The sequence below is a fragment of the Poeciliopsis prolifica genome, unplaced genomic scaffold (genome assembly GCF_027474105.1).
Source record: "Poeciliopsis prolifica strain line A6 unplaced genomic scaffold, Auburn_PproV2 SCAFFOLD035, whole genome shotgun sequence".
NCBI classification, from domain to species: Eukaryota; Metazoa; Chordata; class Actinopteri; order Cyprinodontiformes; family Poeciliidae; genus Poeciliopsis; species Poeciliopsis prolifica.
In genome coordinates this window covers 3,833,805-3,859,195 of record NW_026562410.1, presented here as the reverse complement: position 1 = coordinate 3,859,195, position 25,391 = coordinate 3,833,805, and the positions used below count along the sequence as shown (strand labels likewise).

At 41.9% G+C, this 25,391-nt stretch overlaps 2 protein-coding genes across 8 annotated transcripts; one reads left to right on the top strand and one right to left on the bottom strand.

The window, feature by feature from the left end:
* Positions 1–185: 185 nt before the first annotated feature.
* On the bottom strand, positions 186–9,658 carry dab2 (DAB adaptor protein 2). 7 transcript variants are annotated; one of them, XM_055052308.1, is made up of 15 exons: positions 9,455–9,658; positions 6,964–7,227; positions 5,651–5,790; positions 5,410–5,508; positions 5,189–5,320; positions 5,020–5,103; positions 4,722–4,748; positions 4,620–4,652; positions 4,471–4,533; positions 2,754–3,350; positions 2,185–2,299; positions 1,504–2,088; positions 712–896; positions 552–641; positions 186–475 (listed from the first exon to the last, which is right to left on the bottom strand). In XM_055052308.1, exons 2-14 carry the CDS (start codon positions 7,091–7,093, stop codon positions 570–572), a joined length of 2,262 nt encoding a protein of 753 aa, XP_054908283.1. In that variant the 5' UTR covers positions 7,094–7,227; positions 9,455–9,658; the 3' UTR covers positions 186–475; positions 552–569. The 7 variants fall into 7 exon arrangements, with proteins under 7 accessions (XP_054908283.1, XP_054908288.1, XP_054908284.1 ...); XM_055052313.1 differs by having other exon boundaries at positions 552–638; XM_055052309.1 differs by lacking the exon at positions 9,455–9,658 and adding an exon at positions 9,315–9,402.
* Positions 9,659–16,338: 6,680 nt separating this feature from the next.
* On the top strand, positions 16,339–20,720 carry c9 (complement component 9). Its single transcript, XM_055052669.1, has 11 exons — positions 16,339–16,433; positions 16,524–16,614; positions 16,762–16,912; positions 17,002–17,149; positions 17,969–18,107; positions 18,183–18,398; positions 18,494–18,734; positions 18,868–18,996; positions 19,232–19,407; positions 20,107–20,341; positions 20,460–20,720. The coding sequence occupies exons 3-11, from the start codon at positions 16,885–16,887 to the stop codon at positions 20,618–20,620; spliced, it is 1,473 nt and encodes a 490-aa protein (XP_054908644.1). The 5' UTR covers positions 16,339–16,433; positions 16,524–16,614; positions 16,762–16,884; the 3' UTR covers positions 20,621–20,720.
* Positions 20,721–25,391: the final 4,671 nt, after the last annotated feature.

The window sequence follows — 25,391 nt, the reverse complement described above, 5'->3', positions numbered from 1 at the left end:
TGCTGAAACCATCAGCAATTTTAGACTGAAGGACTGCTTAAGACTTTAAAATGTAGGAGAATATATATATATATATATATACACATACACATGTCCATGTTCTAAAAGAGCAAGCCAGTCACTTCACCTTTTGTAGGATTGACAAGCCAATTATAATTTGATTTGCATCAGTGCAAAGGAAGCAACAGATCAAACAATTTACTGCATAATTTCTGATTTATTTCTTTTACAAAGATAGCATGAGCAGTGAACATTTAAACATCACAACTGTTTCATCAGAAGATCATACCAAAACATTTACCAAGTGGATCAGTCAACAGGAACAACAAAGGCTGGTGTGATGGGGAGAAGAAAAAAAAAAAAAATGGGTGGTTCAGGGACAAGAATAAGTTCATTTGGATTGTCTTGCACAGGGCAACTTGTCCTGAAGATAAGTTTGAGGTGGAGAGCTTTGTTTGCCCTGCAATTCCTTTCACTGTAATGCATAAAAGAAAAATGAGTCAAGTTTGCTCCCTTAAGATGGAGACAGGAACAAGCAAACAGCTACTTACTTATGGGCCAACCTGTGGTCAAGCAAAAGGATTTCCAAATGCATCTCCAAAGGCATTTGTAGAACCAGAGGCCTGAGGAACTGTATTCTGCTAAAGAAATGCATTTCATCACTAAGAATATCTGAGAGAATGCAACATCTTACTGATTAAGTTTCCTTACCAGTGGTGCTCCAAAAGGATTAGGATCCGGGGCGCCAAAGGCTTTATCAAACATGTCTTGACCGAAGCCTTGCCCCAGTGTTTGTGCCGAATTGTTGGGAACTGGAGCAGAAGTAAAGGCGGCATCAAGGAGGTCAGGAGTCAAACTTGGAGCAGGAGTTTGAACAGGTACTTGCTTTGCAGCATCTAGAGAGAAACTTTGGCTTCTTAGAATGTATTGTTAAATGTTCTAGGAAGGCAATACCAGCAATGGCTCCATTATGTTTTGTGAGTTCAGAGAAAAGTCCTAGGCTGACTAGCGACTCAAATGCCCCAATTTCAGGAGCAACAGGACAAATGATGATATGCTTGTTTTCCAGGTCTCCATCTTCTAGACCATCTAAAACTCAAGATGCATTGATTGGACCTGGTCAATACATTCAACACAACCAGGAAAAGGCCAGCCCCTTGCTCTATGTTTTGACCAAGGAATCTTGATCCTCTACTTCTCAAAAAGGATTGCTTGCTAGCATGGACTCTGAAGTTTAACATTACCCAGTCACTCTCTAGAGGAGAGAGAGGGGAAAAAAAAAAAAGTTCAACTTCTATATGTTGAGTGGCCTGGTTGAAAATTTTCCTAAGAAATTCAGCTCAATGGGAAAAAACCCAATTGAGGGTACATCCAACTTACATTTTTTTTAATATAAAAATCCCATTCTGCGTTATAATCAACAGATAAGAGAACCATTACAGATCAATCTCACTTTCAGAAAATAAATCCCAATTATTTTTTTCAAACCCTGAGCCATCTTACCATTAGCAAGCGAAGACAGCCGACTGATGTCAAAGTCATCGTGGTCTTTAGCCTCCTGGGCCACACCCACTTTATTGGAAAAGTATTCATCGAAGGCCCCTGGCTCTTTGTTGGCGGGTGCAGCACCGCTTGATCCAAGTTCCCCTTTCCTGGCTGGAATAGCAGGAGGCTTGGCAAGCTGGAAGTTTTTGAACATGTCCTTCCCACTCTTCTTCTCCTTATCACCAAGAGGATCCAACGCAGTGAAAGCACTGTTTTCCACTCGGGCCGGAGTCTCCTTAGCAGGCGGTCTCGGAGGGGGACGTGACGGACTCTGGTCTCCCATCATTTGGAAGGGGTTGGAGGCACCCGGCTGAGCCCACTGGAGGTGAGGCGGAGAGAGGGGTGGGGCACTGAACTGGGGTGCCACCTGTGGACCCCAGACAGGGGGCTGCATGGCAACGGCAAAGGGAGCTGGTTGCACAAAGTTGGGTCTGGGGCCAGGAGCAGCAATTCCTGGCATTTGATACATTGTGGGTGGAGCAGGGGAGGAACCCCACATGCTTATACCAGGTACACTCACTGGTGGACCCAACTGAAGATTGCCTGGATGTACCCCCCAGAAAAGATAACAGCAGTAAGTTCACAGTAAATTTACCCAAACTTGGGGAGAGAAAAACAAAAACAAAAAAAGCTCATTACCCAGAGCAGCTATGGATGAAGGAGCAACATTTGTAGGGGTACTGTTGAAAAGGTCAGCTGGAGTTGTCTCAGTAGCACCAAATAGGTCTGCGCCAAACAGATCACTTGACCCAGCCTAGTTACACAAAAGATACCAATGAGGAATTTTGTCCACAACACAGAAATGCAAAAATATTTACCCAAGACTGCTCAAACGTGATCCAACATGCTCAAAATAAAACTCAGATTACTGATGTGTAAGCATGCCTCACTTACCAGTGCTCTTTAGTCACTTGAAGCATGAATGTTAGAAAAAAAAGTTTAAGAGCCAAGGTGAAAAAAAAAAAAGCAGGAAAAAAGTGGTCGTTCAGCAGCATAGTCAAAATGCAGCGTTTCAAAGCCGGATCAAACCACCAGTGCAAGCATAGAGACAAAGAACAGTTCCTGAAAGGTTCAGAAGTCACTCAGGCCTTGCATGGCATCTACACGCACAGTCAAACCGTCCTTGTAGAACCATGAAAAGGTGATGTTAGACATAAACCCCAGTCTCATGCAACCCCACTGTAACTCTACCGGCAGTGTGATTTCACCTTTGCATTCCTTCGACCTCGTCCAGACTTAATGTTCTGTGGAGGTGGGCTTAGGACAACAGAGTCGTTGCTATGGGTCACCGATGCGTCTGGGTTACTTCTGTTGTAAGAGACGGGGGCCGTTTTCAAAGAGTCAAAAAATGGGTTTTTGGCCGAGATTCCTTGTTGACATTCATTCCCGTCCATCATCGTTATCCCAGTGCCCTGTGTTATACTACCCCCTAGTGGCCACTGGCCATTATTAAGTGCAAGGATCATTGATTTACTGGATAGTTCATTCCTCTGCAGATTTTGCCCAGTCTCTCCATTTAAACTACTAAGATTCGTCTTAACGGTGTCGTCAGAAGTAACGTTATCATTCGTAGGTGGCTTATGTGCATTATGAGGTACAAAACTACTGGGTTGACTGGAAAGGGGGTCGTCTCCAAATGGATCACTATCTGGAGCAGGAAAGTAGCCAAAGGTTGATGTATTTTTTGAATTTGTAGGTGCTTCACAGTCAGGGCCAAGGGAGTTCGGAAAAGATGTATCCTTTATGCAATTTTGATTGCCGTCAACTCCAGCAGAAAAGTCCAGCAACAGAATGTCATTAGATTCCTGGTTAACATGGACAGTGAAAGAAAGAGAGCAATCAATTTCAGAGAGTGCATATTAACAATATGAACAATCACATGGTGTGAGAGACAGGTTATTTAAAGCTGCTACAAGTCAAAAGTTATAAAACACATCAGTGTGCAAATCCATTTGGCAATTAGGCCAGAAACTCACTCTAAGGATGTAGGGAGGGGACCAAATAATATCTGTAGAATATGTGCCCACATAGGCTTTTAATTGAATTTTTAAATTATGTGATAGACAGTCTGGTGTTACTGTAAAGTACAGTAGCAGTGTGATATGCATTTGTATTCAGCAATTACCAGATTGTCCAAATCACCACCAGCTTTGCACAGTTTGAGACCATAATCTTAATTCTTTAAATAAAATGATCTTTTTCAAATCCTGCCAAAGATCCCAGATTAGAATACAAGGCAGTCACAAAAACAGCTGTACATTGATAGTGACACTCCAGTGGACCATTAACCAATAGGCATCTTCTGAAGGAGTAATGACAGCTGAAGACAAATTCACACTTGCATGTTCAGCTTTTTGAAAGCCTATGAATAGTTTTCCCTCCTACTTCACGTTTATGCACCGTTCTATATTTAGCACTGAAAACCACAATAAAATGCATCAAGATTTTCTCCCCTCAACATTTGGAAGTTTGAGTAGGAAGACTTTTGGAAGTTTATTAATCTTTGGAAAATATCTTCCATTTAGTGAGGGCAATAAATCTAAACTCATGCACCCACCGTTTTACTTTTGTTTGTGTCAATCATTGACTAAATAAACACTGATAGTTTCTTGAAGCAGCACATTAAAAATGTTCAGGGTTTAAAAAAACAAAAAAAAAACTGTAAACCTTGTAGCAGCTTTAATGTTAAGATGAACTATAAGATTGGTAAAGGGTGAATTACCCACATTCTTAAAGGTTGATTACCTCCAGAAAAAGAAGAAAAAAAAAGTCCAATAAAGTCATTTATAAAAAAAATTGAATTTTAGTAAGTGTTATGACAAGACAGTGGCTCACACTGATACAAAGTATTAGTACGATGCCATAATAAGAATCCAAAAATAAGAGTTTGTCCAGATGGAGATAAAACAGCAGCTGCAAACTTACTTCTGGAGTCCTGATGTCTGGGGGAGTTTTGATGTCTCCAAAAAGGTCGAGCTGCTCCACTGGCTGATTTTATAAAAAAAAAAATAATAAATTAAAGCCAACACACAGAAAAATTTTTAAGTAAATCCCAGACGCATAAGAATTCCTACCTGTGCAGGCTTTGATTCATTACCATCACAATTCTAATGAGAGAAGAGAATAGTAAGAGAAAGTCTAACTTTTCTGAAAACAAGAAGCTTTGGTGAGCTTACCTCTGCAACTGCAGAGCCATTTTGAGCCTGTGAAGAGAGATGCAATGTCAATGATTATACCTTCAATAAATTTTGCTGGAATGAACCTCGTCAGTGAACTAGAAGAATGAGAATGCAATTCCCTGACGGATCATCAAGAGACACTGTTTATTTTCAGGAGGTACATGCAGTACAGATTGTATCTTGGCAGCTAGGCCAGTTTAAGACAAAATGTTTTGTTCTTCCACAAAGAAATACAGACAGTAACCAACTTTAAGAGGTTGGCGGAGGAAGTTACAGCTTAATGCTAAAATGTTACCTTCTCCGAAGACTCTGCTTCCTTCTTTCTCGTGTTGAAGATTACTTGGAAAAGGTCTTTCAGATCGACAACCAAAGGTTCTGCCTGTGCGATTTCACAGAAAACAAGAGTCTCGGTGCTGCCTGTGCGAAACAGATTTACGTCGCTGCGACTTTGCTCACGTCGTTACCTGTTGTGCCGTTTTTATGGCAAAGAACTGATGCTGTCCTTCAGCCCCACATACATATCCAAACGCTCTGTTGTCTGTTACATCTCTGGCAATGAAGGAGATTTTATTCACCACATGCTCATGTTCGATTACCTGATAAAATGAGGGGGAAAACAATTTTACAGTGAGCCATCTGTAAAGCAAACAGTAATCCTCCACTTGCAACATTAAACTAGACTCACTCCTGACTTTTCATCAACGATCCTTATACCAGACATGGAAATGTTGACCCAGATTCTCTGTTTGTGCTTGCCTTGGGACCGAGCCGCTACCGCCATCCCCTGAAGGAGGGGAGGGGGGGGAAATAAAACGTGTTCCATTGCAGGAAATTTGTTCATGAAGTCCACCACAAGCACACAGGAACAATATTAAAAGTTTAAAAATGATTTGGCTCCAGCTGAAATTCAAACGGTCATGCTGTACCTTAAGCTTCATCATGGAGTCCTGGCACATTTTGTCTCCACGGGCCTCGGGGACGTCATCGATTCCGATGAGTTTAGCTTTGTACCTCACACCGTCCCCTTGAAACCTGCTCAGGAGGTACTCATCTGTCTTCTCTACAACTAAGAAAAAAAAAAGTTTATTATGCACTTAAACTTACATATTTAACATTTTGCCAAGCAGTTTCAGACAGACCAAAATTGCTACATCTCAAATTGTACATTAGCGCCAAAGGAGTTGTACGACATCCTATTTTAATTATTCTGAGTTCTAATTTCAGTTTTGTTCACTGGACTGAGTGTCGACAAGCCCAGAGTAATCGAGCCACTTCCTGCTAGTAGAAAATTTATGAGTTCAACAGTTCCACATAGTACAGGAAAACAACTGTAATTGTTGCTTGTAAATGCAAACAGGACACATCCTGTTGTAGGCTCCATTCACTACCCAGACATTGGGTGCACAAAGACTGCAAAGGGCATGCAATGGGTCAAGTCCTTCAGATAAAAACAACAACTAGTACTACAGTTTCACAGGTGATAAATACAACTGGAACTACAGAGTTAAATATTGATATCTGGCATATAGGTCGATTAAAATGTTTGTGTGAAAGTCTTTACTATGCAAGACTCCTTGTCACTTTAGAAATGTAAGCCTAGCTACAATATCCAGATATTAGTGCATTTTGTTATATATCAATAGCAAGACTTGTGGTTCTCTATGTATAGCAAGTGACCAACCAACAATATAGTCATTAAGAAAATTAAATCTTATCCATGCATAATAAATTGCTACATAGCCATTTAAAAAAACATTTTGCAGGACAAACGAGCAGTTTTCAAACCTCTTAGCTCACCATCAACAGTCAGGCTTGTAGCCCGTTTGCTTGCTGGCTTCTTCAATACTCTGACCCAACTTTTCTAATTTGAAGTCAGATTTCAAACACTTGTACCATTACAAGTCATCACTGAGTCATCATAGTTGCTGTGTAGCTAGCAACAAGGGGCAAAGAAAGACAGTTTTTGTTTTGGAAAAATATATATATCTAAAATTAGACTTTGTTCCACCACACCCAAATCAAATGAATGGCATACAGATCATATTAACTCATGGTTTAAAATCCATTAGCATTCCTAGAATTTACACAAGCCTTTTATTCCCAGTGAGGGTCCTTTAACACCATTTGAGAGGTCTGGAGAGTTATCCAAGCCTTTATTTTGGTATGCTGACACCACTCCCTTTTAAAATTGGCTCATTAAGAGTCCTGAGTAAGGCAGTAATAAAGTTATACAACTGACCTTTCCGCTTCTCTTTTCTCAACAGGCCCTTGGGTGTGGTCGTCAGAGGAGAAGGGGGTGGGCTGCTGGTTGAGGCTGGGGAACTGGGGTCAGCCGCCGCTGATACACCGTTTTCCACCTCCGCAGACATCCCGTGAAGTTGTCCAACTTTAGGGGACAAGTGACAATCCTAGACGAAGCAGGCTGCAGCTCAGTGTTGCAAAGAAGAGACGCGTCAGCCAGGCGTATGACTTAACACCCACTCATCCTTCTCTTTTTGTCCGTCTGGAGTAGAAAAAGTGAAGTGGACAGCGATAAGCATTGGTGGAAAATAAAATCTTGTAATTAAGGACTCCTGGTGAGTCTACTTAAAATAAAGACATTAGATTGTAGTTAAGAAATTGATGAAACACTTCACTCATTTGCTCAAAAGCAAATTAAACTACATGCAATAAAATGTTTACAACCACATAAAGCACCCATCAGAAACAAGTAAAAAGCCATTACGACCAATAAAAAAAACCCTCAAGACCACAAGACACTTTGACCTTCCTGTAAAAGGGGGCAAAAAAAATACCCTAAAATGCAATTTTGCATCTCAAAAGTTTGCTTAAAGTGGAATATTTAGAAATGCAACACTGCCAAGGCTGTGTGCTTTGACATCTTATAAACAAACTCCATCCTGACAGTTCATGATACACCTAAACACTCCACTGCACAGAGGGATCAAAAGTTTACCAGAATAATCAACATTGCTGGAGAAAAAGCCCAAATGTACCGACCCGTGTTCAGTCAAATCGCTGACCCAGAAAACAAGCAAAGCAGCAGAAGTTAGTCAATCTGTGGTACCCACACAAATGATTTACATTTAACAGCACAGACACATCTAATGAGTCAAATCATCACAGCAGAAGACTTACAGTAACAAGCAATCAGCGACAATAGGAAAGCTCAAAGCCACCGGAAAATATCTGGCACAAATCCTGCTGGACCCAGTCAGACATACCTCAAGTACCATCTCCAGAGGGAACACTGGTTAGAGCGCGGATGTAAAGAGCCCATGACTACCGTTGAGCAGACCAAAGGTTGGAAACGGCCAAAGGTTGAGCAATTACCTAAGGTTAATCTTACGCTAGCAGAGCAAGGGATCTCGTGATGCCCAGCTGAGCAGCAATAAGAGGAAATTGGTGCCTTTAGAATGATGGTTTGCCCACAGTCCTCTTATGCTTAAGCCTTGGAGAAGGAATGCCAGACCATCAAAACCAGATAAGTTCAGGAGCAGAGAAAATGAGACTGATACCGAGAGATAAGACAGTATACCTGCCGTCAGCAAATGTGCTGCAGCTTGGTGCCAGCAATTATCTGGCAATGAGCAACACCTGATCACACAAAGAGGAGGGGTGGAAGGCCCCGTAGCTTACCCTCCATCTGACTTACCACTCGTTTGGGTTAAAAAGAAAACCAAGTATCTGGGTTTTAGTTGTGCAGTTCTTTTCAACAGCTACTGCGCAACCATAAAACAATAAACCATGACCTTATCTACCGGTGATGGTGTTGAACGCACACCAAGTAGCACAGCAGGATGCGTTGGCCCCATCAGGTTGCCATGTAAATTACTGCAGGCCACTCTGACACGCACACGCACACACGCTGATTTTGTTGTGCTTGGAAACGGCTGGAGGCAAACTGGAAGGCTTGTTAATGCATCACTGGGATAATCCTGACACATGATTGTTCTTGGCCATCAAGCACAGCGATGGCAGACGTCCCTCTGACTTGAGGCAGAGCCTAATAAAACTGGTGTAATGTCAGCACTTCCTTTATATAACAAGAGTTACATTTTAACAAAAACCTCAAGGGGTGCCTGTCAGGAGGAAAATTTAAAGTCTGGTACGTTTTTTAAAAAAAAACCTACTGGTGTCACAACAAGTTAAACTTGACCACAGAGCATAAGCGTAAATCTCCGTGTCAGCAGAAATCACGGCGGTGCTGAGTGCAGCAGTGTCACAACGCGGGGCCGTCAGGAAACGTAAACTTCTGCACATCTGGAGGAAATCAGGGAATGAGTCAGTCTGCGAATGAATGAGATGGCGAAATACCACAGGGAACCTTTCAGCGAACACAAAGTAAAAAAAAATGCTTTTAGAATTAAGCAGAAATTCTCCGAGGTAGTGCGCAGTTATAAAAACAAACTTCATCTTTGAATTTCTCGGAGTTTAAATGAAGCAGGCTACTTGAGACAGAAGGGAGCGCGCGCTCGGACCGGAGAAAACGTCACGACTCAGAGGAAAACAACGATGTCCTGGATACATTTAAAGAGGAAAAACCGGGTTTATGAAGGTTTGAGAATAAGAATAACATGCCACACTCACACAGCGGCTACCGGGAGACGACCAACTCATAGACACTTTAGCAGCTCTGCCGCGTTACCGAACCGACAACCTGTGGCGTTGCTGGTTGATGAAGGAAAAAAAAAAAAGAAACGCGTTCGTGGTCCAAAACAGTGACGTACCTGTTCAAACGCGCGCGGTGACACGACGAGCCGCTTTTTGTCGTCGTCGCACCTCGGCGGGCAAAAAAACGAGGACGGGGGAATAAAACCCCGAAAACAAAAACAAAACGCAAACCCAGCTCAGGACGGCGAGCAGGAGTCTGACTTTTTCCCTGCTAAATACGGCGGACGCACAGGGCAGGCTGCTGCCAGCTCCCACTTTTAACTCTTCCCTGACTGACTCACTGCGGCTTTAAAGTGGCAGAGGGGCGGTCACTGTGGGAGAGAAGGACAGAAAAAAACAAAACATTTTCCATTTTAGGCAGCTGTCTCCGCTTGATTGAGGCTAAAATGTGCACTTTACGACATGTCTCACTCATACTAATCATTTCATTTTGGGGGTATATTTTGAAATTTTGTAGTATTGTTAAAACAGTTTTGAATGCGGGGCCCTGCGATAGGGGGTCAAAAACAACCTGTGGCACACACTCACACACACAAATGCATTAAGAAAAGAAAATAATAATAATAATAATAATAATATAATAATAATAATACACTTGAGCAAGTCTCATATGTTATATTTATAGGGGCTCGCTCTACATCTTGGTTTCAATCCTTGTTATGTTTTGTTTTCTTGCATAAATTCCCTCCCCTCTGTTCTGTAGTTTAGGTTTGACATGAACATAACTACTTATGTGACGTGCAAAGAGTCAGGAGCTGGATTATGTGGAGGTATTTGTGACCCCTGGCCGAAAAAAATAATGGAGCAGACAAGTTTTGCACTTCTAAAAACGAACACCTGCACAAGTCTACGCATGCAAATAAAATGCATGTTGTTGGCGGATCATCCGGGAAAATCTGTCAATTTACTGACCTTATTATATTTTAAAACAGCTTTGCCATGCAAACCCTCACCCCTCCCACTTCCCCCCCCCCCCAAAAAAAAAAAAATCATTTCATTTGTTTATTTCAGTCAGTAGGTGGAAGTGCTGTAAGTGCGCACCAGCAGATGCACCGTTCATATGGTTGGTAAAGCACACCAACCGGTTTGCTTCACCGGTTGACAAAAGGTGCAGACCCGATGGCTGCACTCCTCACTGAGCTGTTGCACCTGGCTGATTGGCAGGAGACACAAGGTGTTGTCAATGGATGAAACAACTGGAATGGTCAATTGCTTCAACGGGACAATGAGCCACTTAGCTTTCTGAAAGATGCTGGTTGTTCCCGTGTCTGCTGAGTCTAAAATCTGTAGTAAGGAAGAAAAATAACGTGTGAACGTTATAAGACAGACTAACCTTAATTTAGCTGGCAACAAAAATGTGTTGTCTTCTAGCACACAGCTTTGAAAGTGATTTAAAGGGCCTATGAAAATGTTTTATAGCTTTTTTAAAAGTTTTTTTTTATATTTTGACCAAGGCTGAATTATTGGTGACCACCTCAAATGCTTGCCTCCTCGCCGCCTCATCAAGCAGGTTAATGGTTAGTTGTTGGTATTTTGATTTGAAATATGTTGTGAACCAGCAGGATCTGCTAAAGGAACAAGTAAAATAACTGCTCGTCTTCATACAGACAAATATTAACAGGCTTGAAAAGTCAGTTGGGAGCACGGTTATGAGCTGAGCGGCGTTAAAAAGGACCAAGATTTCCACACGAAGACACGCTGGGCCACAACTGTAAGCCAAGCAGAGATCAGGAAGTAGACGTGTCATTATCCAGCTCTACCCACAAACAGAGGATTTCAGAGCAAAGGGTTCATCACACCACACACAAAAGAGGCTTCAAGAGGAGAATGCCCGGAGAATGAAAGGTGGAGAGACGCTAAAACCGCATTCTGTGTGCACATGAAGGAATTCTTCTCCACAAAATGAAGCGCAGAAGGAAAAACAGAAGTAAGAAGATGACTACGGTGACTCCAATGTTGACGAAAATGACATTCACAAAACACAAGAACACTGACAATCCAACTGACTAAGGTGGGATGAATTTGTTGACAGTGAAACTATTGGCAATGCACTCCACAAATCTGGCCTTTATGGAAGCGGGCCAAAATGAAAGCGTTATTGAAGTTAAAAACAAGAAATGGCTGCAGGTCCTGTACAAAACTGAGCAAAAATGTGGAGGAAGAAGGAAGAAACTGAACGGTTTGGGAGAGTTTGGGAAACCGAGCAAAGCACATCGCCCTGACTATGCCTTTCCCACTGTAAAACACGGTGGTGGTGGCAGCATCCTGTGTGGAAGTTTTTCTAAGGAAAATACATGCCGCACTTTTCAGAGGGCTTTAAAGGTTTCAAGTGTGTTTACACTGCTTACTTGTGAGAAAGCAGGATTAAGAGGGGATAATGGAAGTCATGTGGGATTGGTGCCCAGATTTTTCTATATTTGTTATGTAACATTTTTTGCAACTTTGCACCTGGTCTTTATGTGAGAAACCAAACGAGGATATTAGTTGTTGTGATTTAGAGAATATAATTTTAAGCTACAGTACTGTGTAAAAAAAAAATTAAAAAGCTAGACTTTTGAAGCATAAACATCTCAGTGCTTGATGTTTAAATACAATTTATGTTCTAACTGAGCCACAATGAAATCATATTATGAAAAGGAACAATGAGGGAAGACTGAGGGACTCGAATCAGGGAAAGTAAAGCCCAAATCCTGCCAACGTAGCAGAATTTTTTTAAGAGGAGGCCTGGACTCCAGTTCCAGAAAACCGACACAGTCTTCCTTTGTATGAACACCTTTGATGTCATCCAGTAATTCAGTAATGATGGTTTTTGTATTTGCTGATGTAAGTAGGCAGCAGCCGTTGCGACGTTCCCAGGAAGAAAATCTGCGATTCGCAGGAAGTGGCTCTGTTTGCTGTTTGCACAAGCATCAGCCAATGTTTGTTTTGGATAATTAGAGAACGAGAGACGGGTTATTAGCTCAAAACTGGGGTTTGCGGCGAACGTCGGCCGAGAACTCGGAAGTTCAGTCAACACTGAACCTCTGGAGCCTGAGCGTAAACTGGACGCCTGTCGGTGTCAACGCTGACATCAGTGATGATGGCATCGTGGCTCATTTCTCTGTTCTGGTTTGCTTTCACTTCTGTAAACTTGCGGTTCAGTGCTACGGTCAGACATCACATACAGATTTTTTATAAATATGTTTTAGATAACTGTTCATTTGAAAAAAATAAAGTTCACCTTATTTTCTAAATGGTTGAAGCGTAGTGTGTATGGCACTGCCACTGGTTTTGCAAACAAGTTGGATCTGGAAGGTAGTTGCCCCTTTTGGCATTGAACAAGTGGGAAAAGTGTGTGGGGTTTTTTGCTTGAAAGCCTAATCTTTGTCTCATATGAATAAGGTTAAATTGTCAATAGAGTGAAGATTAAAAGATCCTCAACACAAGAGCGACTGTTAAAAATGAAAGTGTAAAGTCAAAGTAAAATCACCAAGACAAACTTAAGTTCCTTGAGAAAAATAATTTCTGCAGCTGCAATAGGTTATTTTTTCCTCCACTTACGCCGAAGCCCAGGCCCAGGGTTAAAGGTCGTCACGTGGCGCAAACAACCCTTCGTGGTCTTTCTGGTAGCGACATGTACAGTATGATCGTGCCATAAGTTGGACGGCAGACAAGTGCGAGCGAAGAGGACACAGGAAGGATGTGTTTCCTGCTTTTTATCCTGTGTTCTGCTGACAGAAGAACAGATTACTGACGAGCCTGGAGCCTGACGTTCCCTTTGTGCAGCGATCAGCCACAGAACGAAGCATTTTCATAGCCTACAATTTAATAAAAGGAAGCTTTACAATAGACATAAAGCTCATACCTGAGAAAGAGCTTTCAATTAGAATAAGCTTTTATATATTACGTTAAGTTTAGTCTCTGCACATGTGGTTATAATAGTATTAATACGCTGCTGTGGATTTAGAATTGACAAAATGTCTTTGGCCTTACAGAGTATTTTCCTTTTTGAGGTGGTCCCAAAATGCCAAAGTAAAAATCAATAGCATTAATTCCTACTATTAGTATTTGGAGTTTTTTTTTTTTTTTTTTTTTTTTGATGGGAAGTACTTTGAAGTTGAGAATTTAGAAGTATTTAAAATTTAGGACCACTGTGTTATTTGTTCTAGAAGAAATATTGGAAAAATCAGCCAAACCCTTCGTTTATCTAATGTGTTATTTGCTTTTAGCACGACGCTAATTCAGTTATCTTTCTTTGCCAATGATCTTCAAGGTTTTGGGGTCGAAAAGTCTCCTAATCTTTAGAACGCTGTAAAATAATTCCAGTCTGGACTTTGACTGGGCCACTTCAAAATGTTAGTATGACATCCAATCTGAAAGTCATATTTTGGGAGCCCCCAAATGAAACGTGAGACATATCCTTTCTTTCTCTGTCGACGATTCAGCTCAATTTATGCTCTAACTGAACATCTGAAAAAATAAAATAAAATACAATAACATAAAATCAAAACATTTTAAATCCAGATAAAATGTCACAAACTGTCAGCAGATACTGACACCAAAGGTTTGGACGGGTTCTGTAAAGGTTATGAAGCGTTTTATTGTACAACAGGAGAGTTGTTGAACGTCATTCCTAAATCCGCAGTTTAGAGATGAACAGGGGAAAAAAAAAAGAGCGTTGGAAAGTCAACTCCACAAACAGGGAACGGGTGACACAAACGAGGACAAAGCCACCGGAAGGTTTATTGTTATGATGAAATGCTGACAAAGACGAGCTGGGATCTGTTCTTTCCTCAGTTTGACATGAAGGCCGCGCGGTTCAGGCTCCAAGCATTTAAAGGGCGTCAATTCTGCAACTCTCCGCCACCGCAGCCAGAACTTAAGATAGCCACTTATATCTGAGCCGTAATTGAGGTTGACTTGGATTTTATCCTTTGTTTCCCTCTCTGTTCTGTAACTACAACCTGCCCCCACCACCACCCTGGACAAAAAAAAAATAAATAAATAAATAAAAATATATATACATATAAAGAAAAGCAAGTAACAGAGCACAGTTCCCACCACCATATTCTATCGGATATAGCTCACGTTTTACAAAACCAAAAAGCTACGCAACTGTGCCAAAACAATCAACGCGCTCTTCTGAGGTTCTTCTGAAAAACAGGAAGTCTTTCTAGTCAGGAGAAATGTTGGCCAAGAACCTCACCTACCCCCTGGTTTCCTGACAAAGTTGTGAGGAAACTGCCGAAACTTGCAAAAAGTGGTGACTTCAGCACATATTTGTGCTTCTTCACAGGGCTATGACCACATACCCCCTAAACTACCCCAGCGCTTCTCACAAGATGCCTGCAATAATCAGTGCAGGGGCAACTCCCAGACTCTCTGTGGACCCGTCAGGGAATACTGCGGCTGTTTACTTAAGTCAGCAGGAAAGTGCTTGTCAGCGTGCTGAATAATGTGGAATTTATCATCAGTTTTTTGGTTTTTGCTTTTCCTCCCTCAGATGGATGAAAGCAGAGTCTTTTTATGCAACGATTCAGCAACTTTCACCGTAATTCTGCCCAGTTCTGGATTTGATACTCCTCACGGCTCCGCGGAGTAAGGAGTGACCTGTTCTCTCTCTTAATTGGGAATCAAGACACATTTCCCTTCAGTTTGTAACCGCAAACTCAGCAAAAGCTTCCCAGATCACATGACGGGTCACCGAGTGCAGCAGCTTGAAACTTCCTGTACATTGTGCAAGGATTCGCTTCACGTTTTTTTTTAATGCAGAAAGGGAAAAGAGAGAGCTAAGTCTTGTGTATTGTGTGATGATTCTGCTACACACCGTGCTTTTCTTCAGTCATCTAATATGAAAACCAAGCAATGGTAAATCTCTCAGAGAGCAGTTTTGGCCTTTGCTGCTCAATGTTGCCCTCCTGTGGACAGAGGGTTTCACTGCAACGTAATTTATTGATTTTTTTTTTTTGGTTCACATTTCCAGATTTTTTCCCCCTTCCTGATTTCCACAATTCTGGTACCAATAGGGGATTTTTCATGCATGGTGACCCAAATACACCATGGCCTCAATATGCCAAAGTGTTTCGACATCTAACAAGAGAGAGAGAGAGAAAATGAGGGAGAGGAAAATGAAACATCAAATATTTGCTCGCTTTGGTCAGGACATGTTTGTGTGGTTTCACAATCTTGGAAAAGACAGAAACAATCATTTTTCTCTCCAACCGACAAAAACAAAAATGACATAAGTTATTAATTTTCTCTCCTTATGTGGCGAAAGAAAGGGCGAACAGCATCCTTCAAAATATTTCTTTATCCAGTACTAGAAGAGTCTGTCATTAGCTTTCCAGACACCTGGCAAAATATTCACAGGCCTCCTTGCTTAGGTCACATTTAGCTTAGAAAAATCCATGAATTCTCGAAAAAGTGTTCAATTCTGTATTTTTAATTTACAGCTCTGACTGTGGACATGACAAATAAAGGAATAAAAAGCATCATGATGACTAAGGACAACAGGTCAGCGCTGGATAGTTGTAACACGGGATTGGGTAATTAAAATAAGCTTTAAACCCCGTTTCACAGAACTCTGATAGATCGTCTGACAATGAGAACAACGCGGCACAACTGCGCGTGAAATATTCTGCAAAGAAAAATGAGCAAAGATTTTTACGTCTCGATGTGCAAAGGCGGAAGACTCAAAGGTGAAAACAAGTCTGTGCCTCACTTTAGAGGATTTTATTTGTGAAAAAAAAAGTGTTTGTTTTTCACTTTACTGATAAGCATTGTCCCGTAAACCTCCCAAAAACACATTATGGTTTCAAAATATAAAAAAGCCAATGAATTCAGTTTCCGAACACCAAATCAATAAGGCTGTGGACGGAATTGATTGTGAAAGTGCAAAGTTTTTTGACTGGTGATATAATGATTAACAAGAGGGCAATTTAAAAGTCTGAACGTGAGACGTTTGTCTTTCCAAGGGTTCACGATGAGAGCGGCCGTCGCTGTCTAGCTGAGCCTCAGCGCCCTGTGTCTGACTCTGACGCTTTCCGATGTAGGATTGTACGTACACTCTTCTTGTGGTTTGATTGAATGATATTGTAGTTATTTCTTCTGAATACCCGAGAGAATATAATGTGTGCACATAATCAGGGCAGAAGTGCTTCCTGACCCAAGTCCTGTAGACTGTAAGTGGAGCCAGTGGTCACAATGGACTTCTTGTGATCCTTGCACCAAAAGGAGGGTAAGTCAGGCAAGCCTTTCACAACTAACCACTCGTGTGTGTGAAAACATTAGGGAATTTTTGCTTTGAATAACGTAGCTTTGCTGCCATACACCTTAACACCCCGTTTTAGGGGGTTGACAAAGTCTTTTTGATGTGTGTCATAAGCTGCGTTCTCGAGGCATAGAGGTGTTTGGCCAGTTCGGTGGGGAACCCTGCACAGGGGCTATTGGTCACAGGGAGTTCTGCGAAACCACAGAGTCATGCTCGCAGCCAACTCCCCCTCCTTGCATGGAGTCTGAGTTCCAGTGCACGACAGGTACAGCAGACTCTTAAGAGTCTCCCACATTGTTCATCTGTGTTTGGTTTCTCTGGGTCTCGCTGGTCTTAACCCGCATCTGTGCGCAGATCTGAAAACCTGCATCAATAAGAGATTAGAATGCAACGGGGACTACGACTGTGAAGACGGATCGGATGAGGACTGCGATCCTGTCCGTAAACCCTGTGGCACGTCCGACCTCGATAACAATGAGCAAGGCAGGACGGCGGGATATGGGTAAGCAGCGTAAAACATGTCCGGATCAAATCAGATGATCCTTGTGCATTATTGTGGAAGGTGTGTTTTTTTTTGTTTGTTTTGTTTTGTTTTTACCCTGCTCTCCATCCACAATGCCTCCCTTTCAACTTTTCTCAGATTTGGGGCTGTATATGCAGCAATATTTGACTAATCAAATAATGATTTCTCCCGTGGTTAGAAATCATAGCAAATCGTCCAACACCAGAGAAAGTAATTGTCTAATTTTGCAATGCATCATCCAGAACAATTAAAAACAAAAGTCTATGAAAAGGATAAGTTAAAACTAACATACTGCCACCATGACCGACACAATTCTAGAAATTATTTCCCTTACTTTTTCAAATATCCATCTAACTTCCTGTTTTAACAGTTCAGACACCAAATACACCTTATGGAAAACGTCTCGACTCTACCGTAGAAGCTAGCATCCTCACTCTTTCTCCTCTCCCCCCCTGCAAGAAGGAAAAAGAAAGCCTCTCCAGGATTTCCGTCTTTGCAAATGCCAGCCAATAGCGTGGCAAGAAGCTTTCCCTTCAGCTTCCCGCGTGGCAGATTCTTTCAATGTATTTTGGTGTATGCGTTACAACAACAACAAAAAAATCACAAATTTGAATTTACTTACCCTAGAAAATAAATCCACGAACACTGCACCACTGCAAAAATCATTATTTATCTTTATCTCACCAGAAAAATCCCAACGAGATTAAAACTCTCTCTTGCAAAAGAAATCTGTCCAAATGATGCTTCTGTGCATACGAGCAAGTTTGAAACATTGTAACCATTTCCTCCATGAACCAGGGTCAACATCTTGGGTGCAGATCCTCGAATGAACCCCTTCAATAATGATTTCTTCAACGGCCGATGTAACAGAGTGAGGAACCCAAACACGGGGAAGTACGACAGACTTCCCTGGAATGTCGGCGTGCTCAACTACGAGGTTAATCCCGGCTGCGTCTCCCTCGTACAATCCAATGGTGTCGGATTGTCTGCTGAATATACTTTGTCATTTCAGACTCTCGTGGAGGAGACTGTCTCCAGAGAGATCTATGAGGACACGCACTCCATCGTGAAGGAAATGCTGAAAGAGAAGGCCTTTAAACTCGATGCTGGACTTTCCTTCAAATTCAAGAACAGTGAATTGTCTTTGGGGAACGCTTCTGTTGAGGCCACGTTGAATTTCTTACAGAATGAGCTCATTAGGGATGTCATAGAGTACTCTAAAATCAAGGTAAGCATTATGGCTGCGAAACACGAGTTCCAAGTCACTACCCGAGCAAAAAACTTTCATGTTTGTGCCTGTATTGGTGATTCTTCTCTCTCTAGAACATAAGCTTCATGAGGGTAAAAGGTAGAGTACAGCTGAGCACCTACAGGATGCGCTCCCACGAGTTTAACGTTGCTGAGGACTTCTTGATGCACGTCAGGTCACTACCGTTGGCTTATGACAAGGGTATTTATTTTGCCTTCCTGGAAGACTATGGAACCCACTACACAAGAAGTGGAAAGTCTGGTGGCGAATATGAACTGATCTACGCTCTCAACCAGAACACCATCAGGGAAAGAAGTGCGTATCCAAGCAATCAGTTTGACCTTAAACTCGTCGTTCTGATTTGTGGGACATTTTTAGGCCTGTCTTCTGGGAAACAAATGTTGGTTATTGGTACATAACTGCTGCATTTCCTGCTTGATTCCATCAGGCATTACAGAAAGAAGCCTTCAAACGTGTCTCAAAGTGGGGATCTCTGCAAACTTTGACTCCACACCTGGCAATCTAAAACCGCACGTCAAAGTGGGGGACTGCGAAAAAACACTCAGCAATGAGACAGGTCGTTTTCTTGTTCTCCTCAGTCGTGCTCATTTCTAACACCTTAAGTCAAAAACTTGTGTTAAAAGCAACGCAAAACTCTAAAACATGTTCTTTCTTTCTTGTGACTGGAAACAATATAAAAAATACGTATTTCAATAATAATATGACGTTATTCTGCGTTTTATTTTAGCACAAATTTTGTTTTTGGTTTTGGTTGCTTCATTCTCTCTGTTTGTTTGTTTTTTTCTGTACAGTTAGTCCTGATGGGAAGGCACTGGTGGATAAGGTGATGACTTCAGTGAAAGGAGGAACTCTGCAAGCCGCCGTTTCCATGAGAACCCAGGTGAACAGGCATGGCGTCATGGATCTGAATACGTACCAAAGCTGGGCCAGGTCCATTGCAGACGCCCCTGCACTGATACAGAGTGAGGTAGGAATCACGGCTAGTTCCAGTTTTCATGAGAATTTGACTTTTCGACATCTTCTGATATGATGTGGTTTATTCATTCTTGTGTTGTGAACGTTTACTGAACTGTTCAAAAGGCAACTGCTTACCGCCTTGCCTTGCAACAGAACAACTTTTGACAATGTCAGGATATCGCAGGGCGAACTTATCAACAGCATGGTTCTGCTCTATCGTACAATGATCATCGCTGAGAAAACTTTGATTAAAATTAATTCAGCATTTGATTCGTTTTGGAAACTGCGTCGTGTCCTAAATATCTTAGAAAGACGTCAAACGAGATAAACGCAGTGCAGAGCTATTTCTTGCCCTAAATAGAGACGTCACTGATGCACAGCATAGCATAGTATGACATCTATTTGTTCTAAATTGATGATCCGCTGATACGCTTCGTTATCATCATAGATTGCTCAGAACAAATTGCACAGAGGCGGCCATCTTCTCCGTGTGCCTGCTGGTGTTTAGGCGACGGAGACAGTTAAGACCGTAATCTAAACCACTGAGTCACAGCTGGTTTTCCACTTATTTCTGCCCTCATAAACTGGCTCTTAGAAAAATATTTGTACGTCCAGGCCACCATTCTGAATTCTGATTTCGTCTGACTCAAATATCCCACCAGCTGCAACAAGTATCCTGTTTTTTTGTTTTGTTTTGTTTGTTTTTCAGCCTGAGCCCATCTACATGTTAATCCCTGTGGACTCTCGTGACGCAAATGCTAGAATCACCAACTTCAAGAGGGCCACAGAAGAGTACATCGCCGAATACAACACATGCAAGTGTAAGCCCTGTCATAACGGAGGTACTCTTGCTCTGATTGATGGAAAGTGTATCTGCATGTGTTCTGAGCTGTTCGAAGGCCTGGGCTGCCAGAACTTCAAGGCGGATAAAGCTTCACACCAAGGTAAGAAAGCTTAAAAAAAAACAAAAAAAAACCAAAAGACAAACAACCCTTCCGATCAGTTCTTTACTTACATTTTGTTTTTCTTGCTCTGTTCACTGACACAAACTATATTTGCTAGGTAAAAAGCCCACTCCTCTGCAGGAGGGCAACTGGTCCTGCTGGACGTCCTGGTCCTCATGCAGCGGAGGGAAACGTAGCAGGACGCGGCGCTGCATCACCGACGGACTCGGCCCGTCTGTCACGTGCCGAGGAGCGCTCGCTGGTGACGAAGACTGCTGAAAAGCGCCATTCCTGACTCACTGTCAACGTGTGTTCAAGTTGACATAAAGCCAACATTTTACGAAGTTGCTTTTCATTTTTAAACTTCACTTGAAACATGTTTCTTTCGTTCTTTATTTCTTTCTTCTTTTTTTGTTGCTTTTTTGTCACTTTTAGGGGTTTCAGATTACCAAGCATTTTTTTTTTGTATCATCAGACACATATAATTAAAACAAACACAAAAAATTGTTGTCAAATTAAGGCATCTCTTATCAAGGGAAAAAGGCTGTTCAGTGGTGAAAACATGGCATTGTGATAAATCTTTCCAGGAGTGACCAGTCCAGCAATGCTTTTCCTCTCATCCAAGAAGTCACAAAACAGAACAAAAATGATCGGTTTGCACTAAAATGTTTCTGAAACAGCACATGATACTGACAGATAAACATGGCGGTGGGAATTCAACGATCCGCGGCTGGTTGTCACAACTCATGGAGTCGTGACTTCTGCTCTCAACTGAAAAATCCCGTGGCAGAGCTTTTAACCTCAAGCTCAAACACACTTGCGGACAGTAACCTGACGCAAATAAAAACATTTCATCTCTAAAATTCATAGAGGAAACTAACTTTTTGAAGTGGCCTAGTCAAATCAACTCAAGCCAAGTCTATTTGTACGGCACATTTCAGCAACGTGGCATTTCAAAGCGCAGTTATGAAACCAGCAACAAACGCCGCATTTTGTCCAATGCCACCATCAAGAATAATCACCATCAAATATGTCGATTTGATTAATTGTTTCTGCAATTAGTAGGAAAAGGCAGCTCTGGAGTAGCCTTTGATCAAATTTGCCGAGTGAAAATCGGAATTAAAATTTAATTTAGATGCTTTGGTGGAGACTTTAAATAGGGTGGGGATGCTCAAAAAACCCCTCCAGGGCTGCTGAATTAAAACGGGCCAAGATTCTTCTGCAGTGACGTGAAATAATCAGTGCCAATGTTTGCAGACGCCTGCCGAAATCACTGCTGCCCAGGGTGGCACAGCCTTTTATAAGGCTTAGAGGCAAATTTCTTTCTCACATGGGTCCAAGTTGTCATTGAAAGGCTTGTTGTTGTTGTTTTGAAAACCAATGTTTGTATAATTCGGGTTTTCTGTGTCATGTCCAGAACACCAGAATCAGACCAAAGTACTATTTGATTAAACTTCCAGTTGAGTCCAGAAGTCAGACAACGAACAACACTGTGTGAGTGTGTGTGTGTGTGGTGTGTGTGTGTGTGGTGTGTGTGTGTGTGGTGTGTGTGTGTGTGTGTGTGTGTGTGTGTGTGTGTGTGTGTGTGTGCGTTTTTGATTTAGTTCACTCTGACGGTATTTGTTAAAGTGCACATTAATAGACCAATAACTCATCATGTAAGGCACATTTCGGTGCCTATTGGAACCAGATGAAGAGAAACTGTCTGGGTGGAGAGAAAACCCAACACTGAAGTCAGCCAGAGGCAGTCAGCAGACAGACATAGATCACGGGTTTAGGAGCTGGACGTAAATGCAACATAACGACAGCCATTATGTGCAAACTCCATTTTTTTAAACGGAGCCATTAAAAGTTATAAGTCGCCTTTAACACATGTCGACTGAAACACATGGGAAGATGAGCTATGAAACGTCTCTTGAGGACAAAACGAAGCCCTTTTGATTTAGTCACAGCCTACCGCTGCCACTTTGTGGTGAACACATTTGTTCTCCACATAAAATGAAATGTATTTGTTCAAGCGTGTTTCAATCCACTTGGATGAACAGATTCTGAGCCACAAGCTTGTCCGGATGGCGCATAAGATGATTGATGAATTTTGCTTCAGCTTCAAGCTCTAACTTTCTATCATTTCTGATGGCTTTTCAAGATGAGGAAATAACTCACGGGAGATGTTCAACCTGCATTCTCCACCTGCGTTTTCACACAACGAGCACAGAGGTGAGGACAGTCGCTGTGGGAAATACCCTCTTTTTTCATGTCGATTTTGAAACATCATGAAACATCAATCAATAATCTGATGTGTGATGACAACAAAATGTAACGTCGTCGCCTGTGTGTTCCATGACTTTGTATTTTTACAATGTAAAGACCTTTGGACTGCCACGTTGCTGAAAGGTGCTATGCAAATAAAATTTGATTGATCCCCGTGGCTTTTCTTTTGGATCACAAGATAATAAACACAATCAAACAACTATTTTAACTATGACAGTTGCAGAAGTTTGATACAAGGAACACCTTTTAAGTTTTGATTATTTTTTGATGGTGGTTTTTTTAAAATTATTATTCTGTCACTCGCCAGAAATACTGAATATATCACCAGATATCCTGTCGTCTTCATTGATCGTGGAGGGCCAGCAGAGGTTTAGATGCATGCAGTCCTGCAAACGTGGCATTTGTTCAAAGACACTGTAGCGACTCAAAATTCATTTTTTTATTTTGGTCTGAGAGACTTTTATAGCACACATGAGTTCACAAGCAGCCTTATGAAGACCAGGGAACGCAGCTGATGGGTTCAAGACAGGGACATTTAAATCAGTGCTATAAAACAATATCTAAGGCTTTCAGCGGGAACACTGAAGTTGGTGGGAAAACGGATGGGAGAGAAAAGGAAAAACAATCCAGTCCTTTTGTCCCATTTCATCATTGCGCTGGTGTCTGATTTATTCCAAGGTAACTTTGGGTCTCGGGTGAAAGGTTTGAGCAGGGACAGCACATGCTGTGTCCTTGCTCAAAGCGTTTTGTAGTGTAGTAAAGCGTTTTGGCACAATGCATTTTGGAGGCAATTTACTATTTATTATACATTGACACGGATTGGATTCTTCTTTCTTTCTTTCCACAAAAAAACCCCTCTAATCTGTTTAGTTTCATTTATTGAGACGCCCCAGGTAATATTTCATGAAACCTACTTTGGGTTAATTTCACGCTCAGACTGGACAGAGAGCGTCTGTCGAAACATGACAAAGCCATAAAGAAAGTCCAACTTTAAAGTCCAACAGCTGAATACTTCAGCGTGAACTTACTGAACAGCTTGTCTTCCCAGCACATTGTCCAGGGGTGACCGCGCAGGTAGAGGAGGCAACAATCCCAAAAACGTGTGGATGTTGTGGTGAGATGTGAGGGGTGAACACATTCTTAAATAACCACTACAGGGAGGGGAGCAGAGGAGGCTTGCTGATGGCCTCTGGCCTTTAGGATGTCAATATAATGGAGTAAAAGTTTGGGACCCTATTGAGCTCAAAGGAGATCCCATTCACTCCGCACAGCAACCCAGCCTGAAGCCATTATCTTAGTCTAAGAAAGTTTTGTTCTTTGTCCAGGCCGCAACAGAGGAGCGAAATAATGAACCTTCAGTCCCTGAATAGACTGCTTACGTCTCTTTTTACTAATATTTACGCTGACTAAAAGCTCAGTAGGACGTAAAAAATATTATATATCTAAGAATGCAGAGTGGATCGCAAAAGGGAGGTTATGTTTTCGTTTGATCGTTCTCCATAAAATAGGAGAGAATTTTTCTACAGGGCCAGCATTCATTTCAGAGACTTGATGTCACATACAGGTGAATTAAATCAATTTGTTTTTAAAGTTGCTGACAACTTTAGATATTGATGAAGTTAACATTCAGATTAAAAACAGTGCATTGAGCGAAAACAGTAAAGAAATTTGTAACTACGAAAAACAAAACAAGATAAACTAAACACTTATCTTATCCCTTGTCCCAGAACTATTACAATTCTTGGTGGAAAAAACTAAACCAAAAAGTTTTATTTTTTTCAACATGGGATTTTTTTTCTGGTCTTACTCTTATTTTGGGAAAGCAAATTGATCGGGGACATTTTCCCTTTGGAGAGTGTGAGAGTGTGATCCCCCAGCACTTAGAAGTGCCTGGGCACAGCTGGGGTCGCCCCTTTCTCCCTCCCCGGGTCTCCGACTGCGTGTTTTATCGGACCGCCACGGCAGATTACTCCACACAGCTGCCCGAGCACCGTGGAAATGAAGCTATGCGTCCTGTCAGCTCTGTTTGTGCTCCCCTCTTTCACTCGTTAGGCACTCTGTCTTCAATTGGACAGCGGGAGGGGACCAGAAGAGGACAACCTCTGTCCGGCGTCGCCACCGAAAGCCACCCGATTGGCTGGCTGGAAGTCCTTTTGCTGAATCATCATTCAACAGGGCTTAAACCCCCTCCAACATCCCCACCGCTATGTTTCCCTCATAAATCAGCCCCTTCCTCCATCTTTCCCACCTCTATAAAACATGACCCCCACCTCCAACCCCTCTTAGCCTCAATGCCCCCTCCCCCACCAACCTGTAATTACTGTGGGCCAATGGTATTTTTTTGTTTGGTTTATTTTTTTTCAGCTCACTTTGCTTTAGGTAAATGTGGCTATTTGATTTCTTTTTATTAAATGCGAGGCCTTCTGCTTTTTAAGCAAAACCATATGTGTAGATTTTAAAGACAGAGTCAGCTGGCATCAGCTCGGGTGACTCAGTAACCAACATGACGAAGCGGCCTTTTCTGGGCAGCAGACTTCACATGCATCTTCGTTGGATGTTTATTTTATTTTGATTTGCATTGAATTAGAAACTACTTGATCCATGTATATCGGGATACTACTTGAGATTTTGACAGATTGATAGACAGAAAAGCCGTGTGCTGGTGTTATGTTTGAGAATGCATAACTCAAACGTATTAAATCCAGTCAAATGGCTTGATGACGGAAATTCTTTTAAAGCTCTTTGTGCTAACTGAGTTTTTTCAAGCAGGCCCTCGTCA

Excerpts from the sequence above, each read along its gene's own strand:
- dab2 (XM_055052308.1), bottom strand. The coding sequence starts at position 7,093 with ATGTCTGCGGAGGTGGAAAACGGTGTATCAGCGGCGGCTGACCCCAGT. Across the intron at positions 5,509-5,650 it reads ACTCCATGATGAAGCTTAAG|GGGATGGCGGTAGCGGCTCG; the intron begins GTACAGCATGAC and ends CCCCTCCTTCAG. Across the intron at positions 3,351-4,470 it reads CAGACATCAGGACTCCAGAA|GAATCTAATGACATTCTGTT; the intron begins GTAAGTTTGCAG and ends CATGTTAACCAG.
- c9 (XM_055052669.1), top strand. The coding sequence starts at position 16,885 with ATGGAGTCTGAGTTCCAGTGCACGACAG. Across the intron at positions 17,150-17,968 it reads GGCAGGACGGCGGGATATGG|GGTCAACATCTTGGGTGCAG; the intron begins GTAAGCAGCGTA and ends TCCATGAACCAG. Across the intron at positions 20,342-20,459 it reads GGATAAAGCTTCACACCAAG|GTAAAAAGCCCACTCCTCTG; the intron begins GTAAGAAAGCTT and ends TATATTTGCTAG.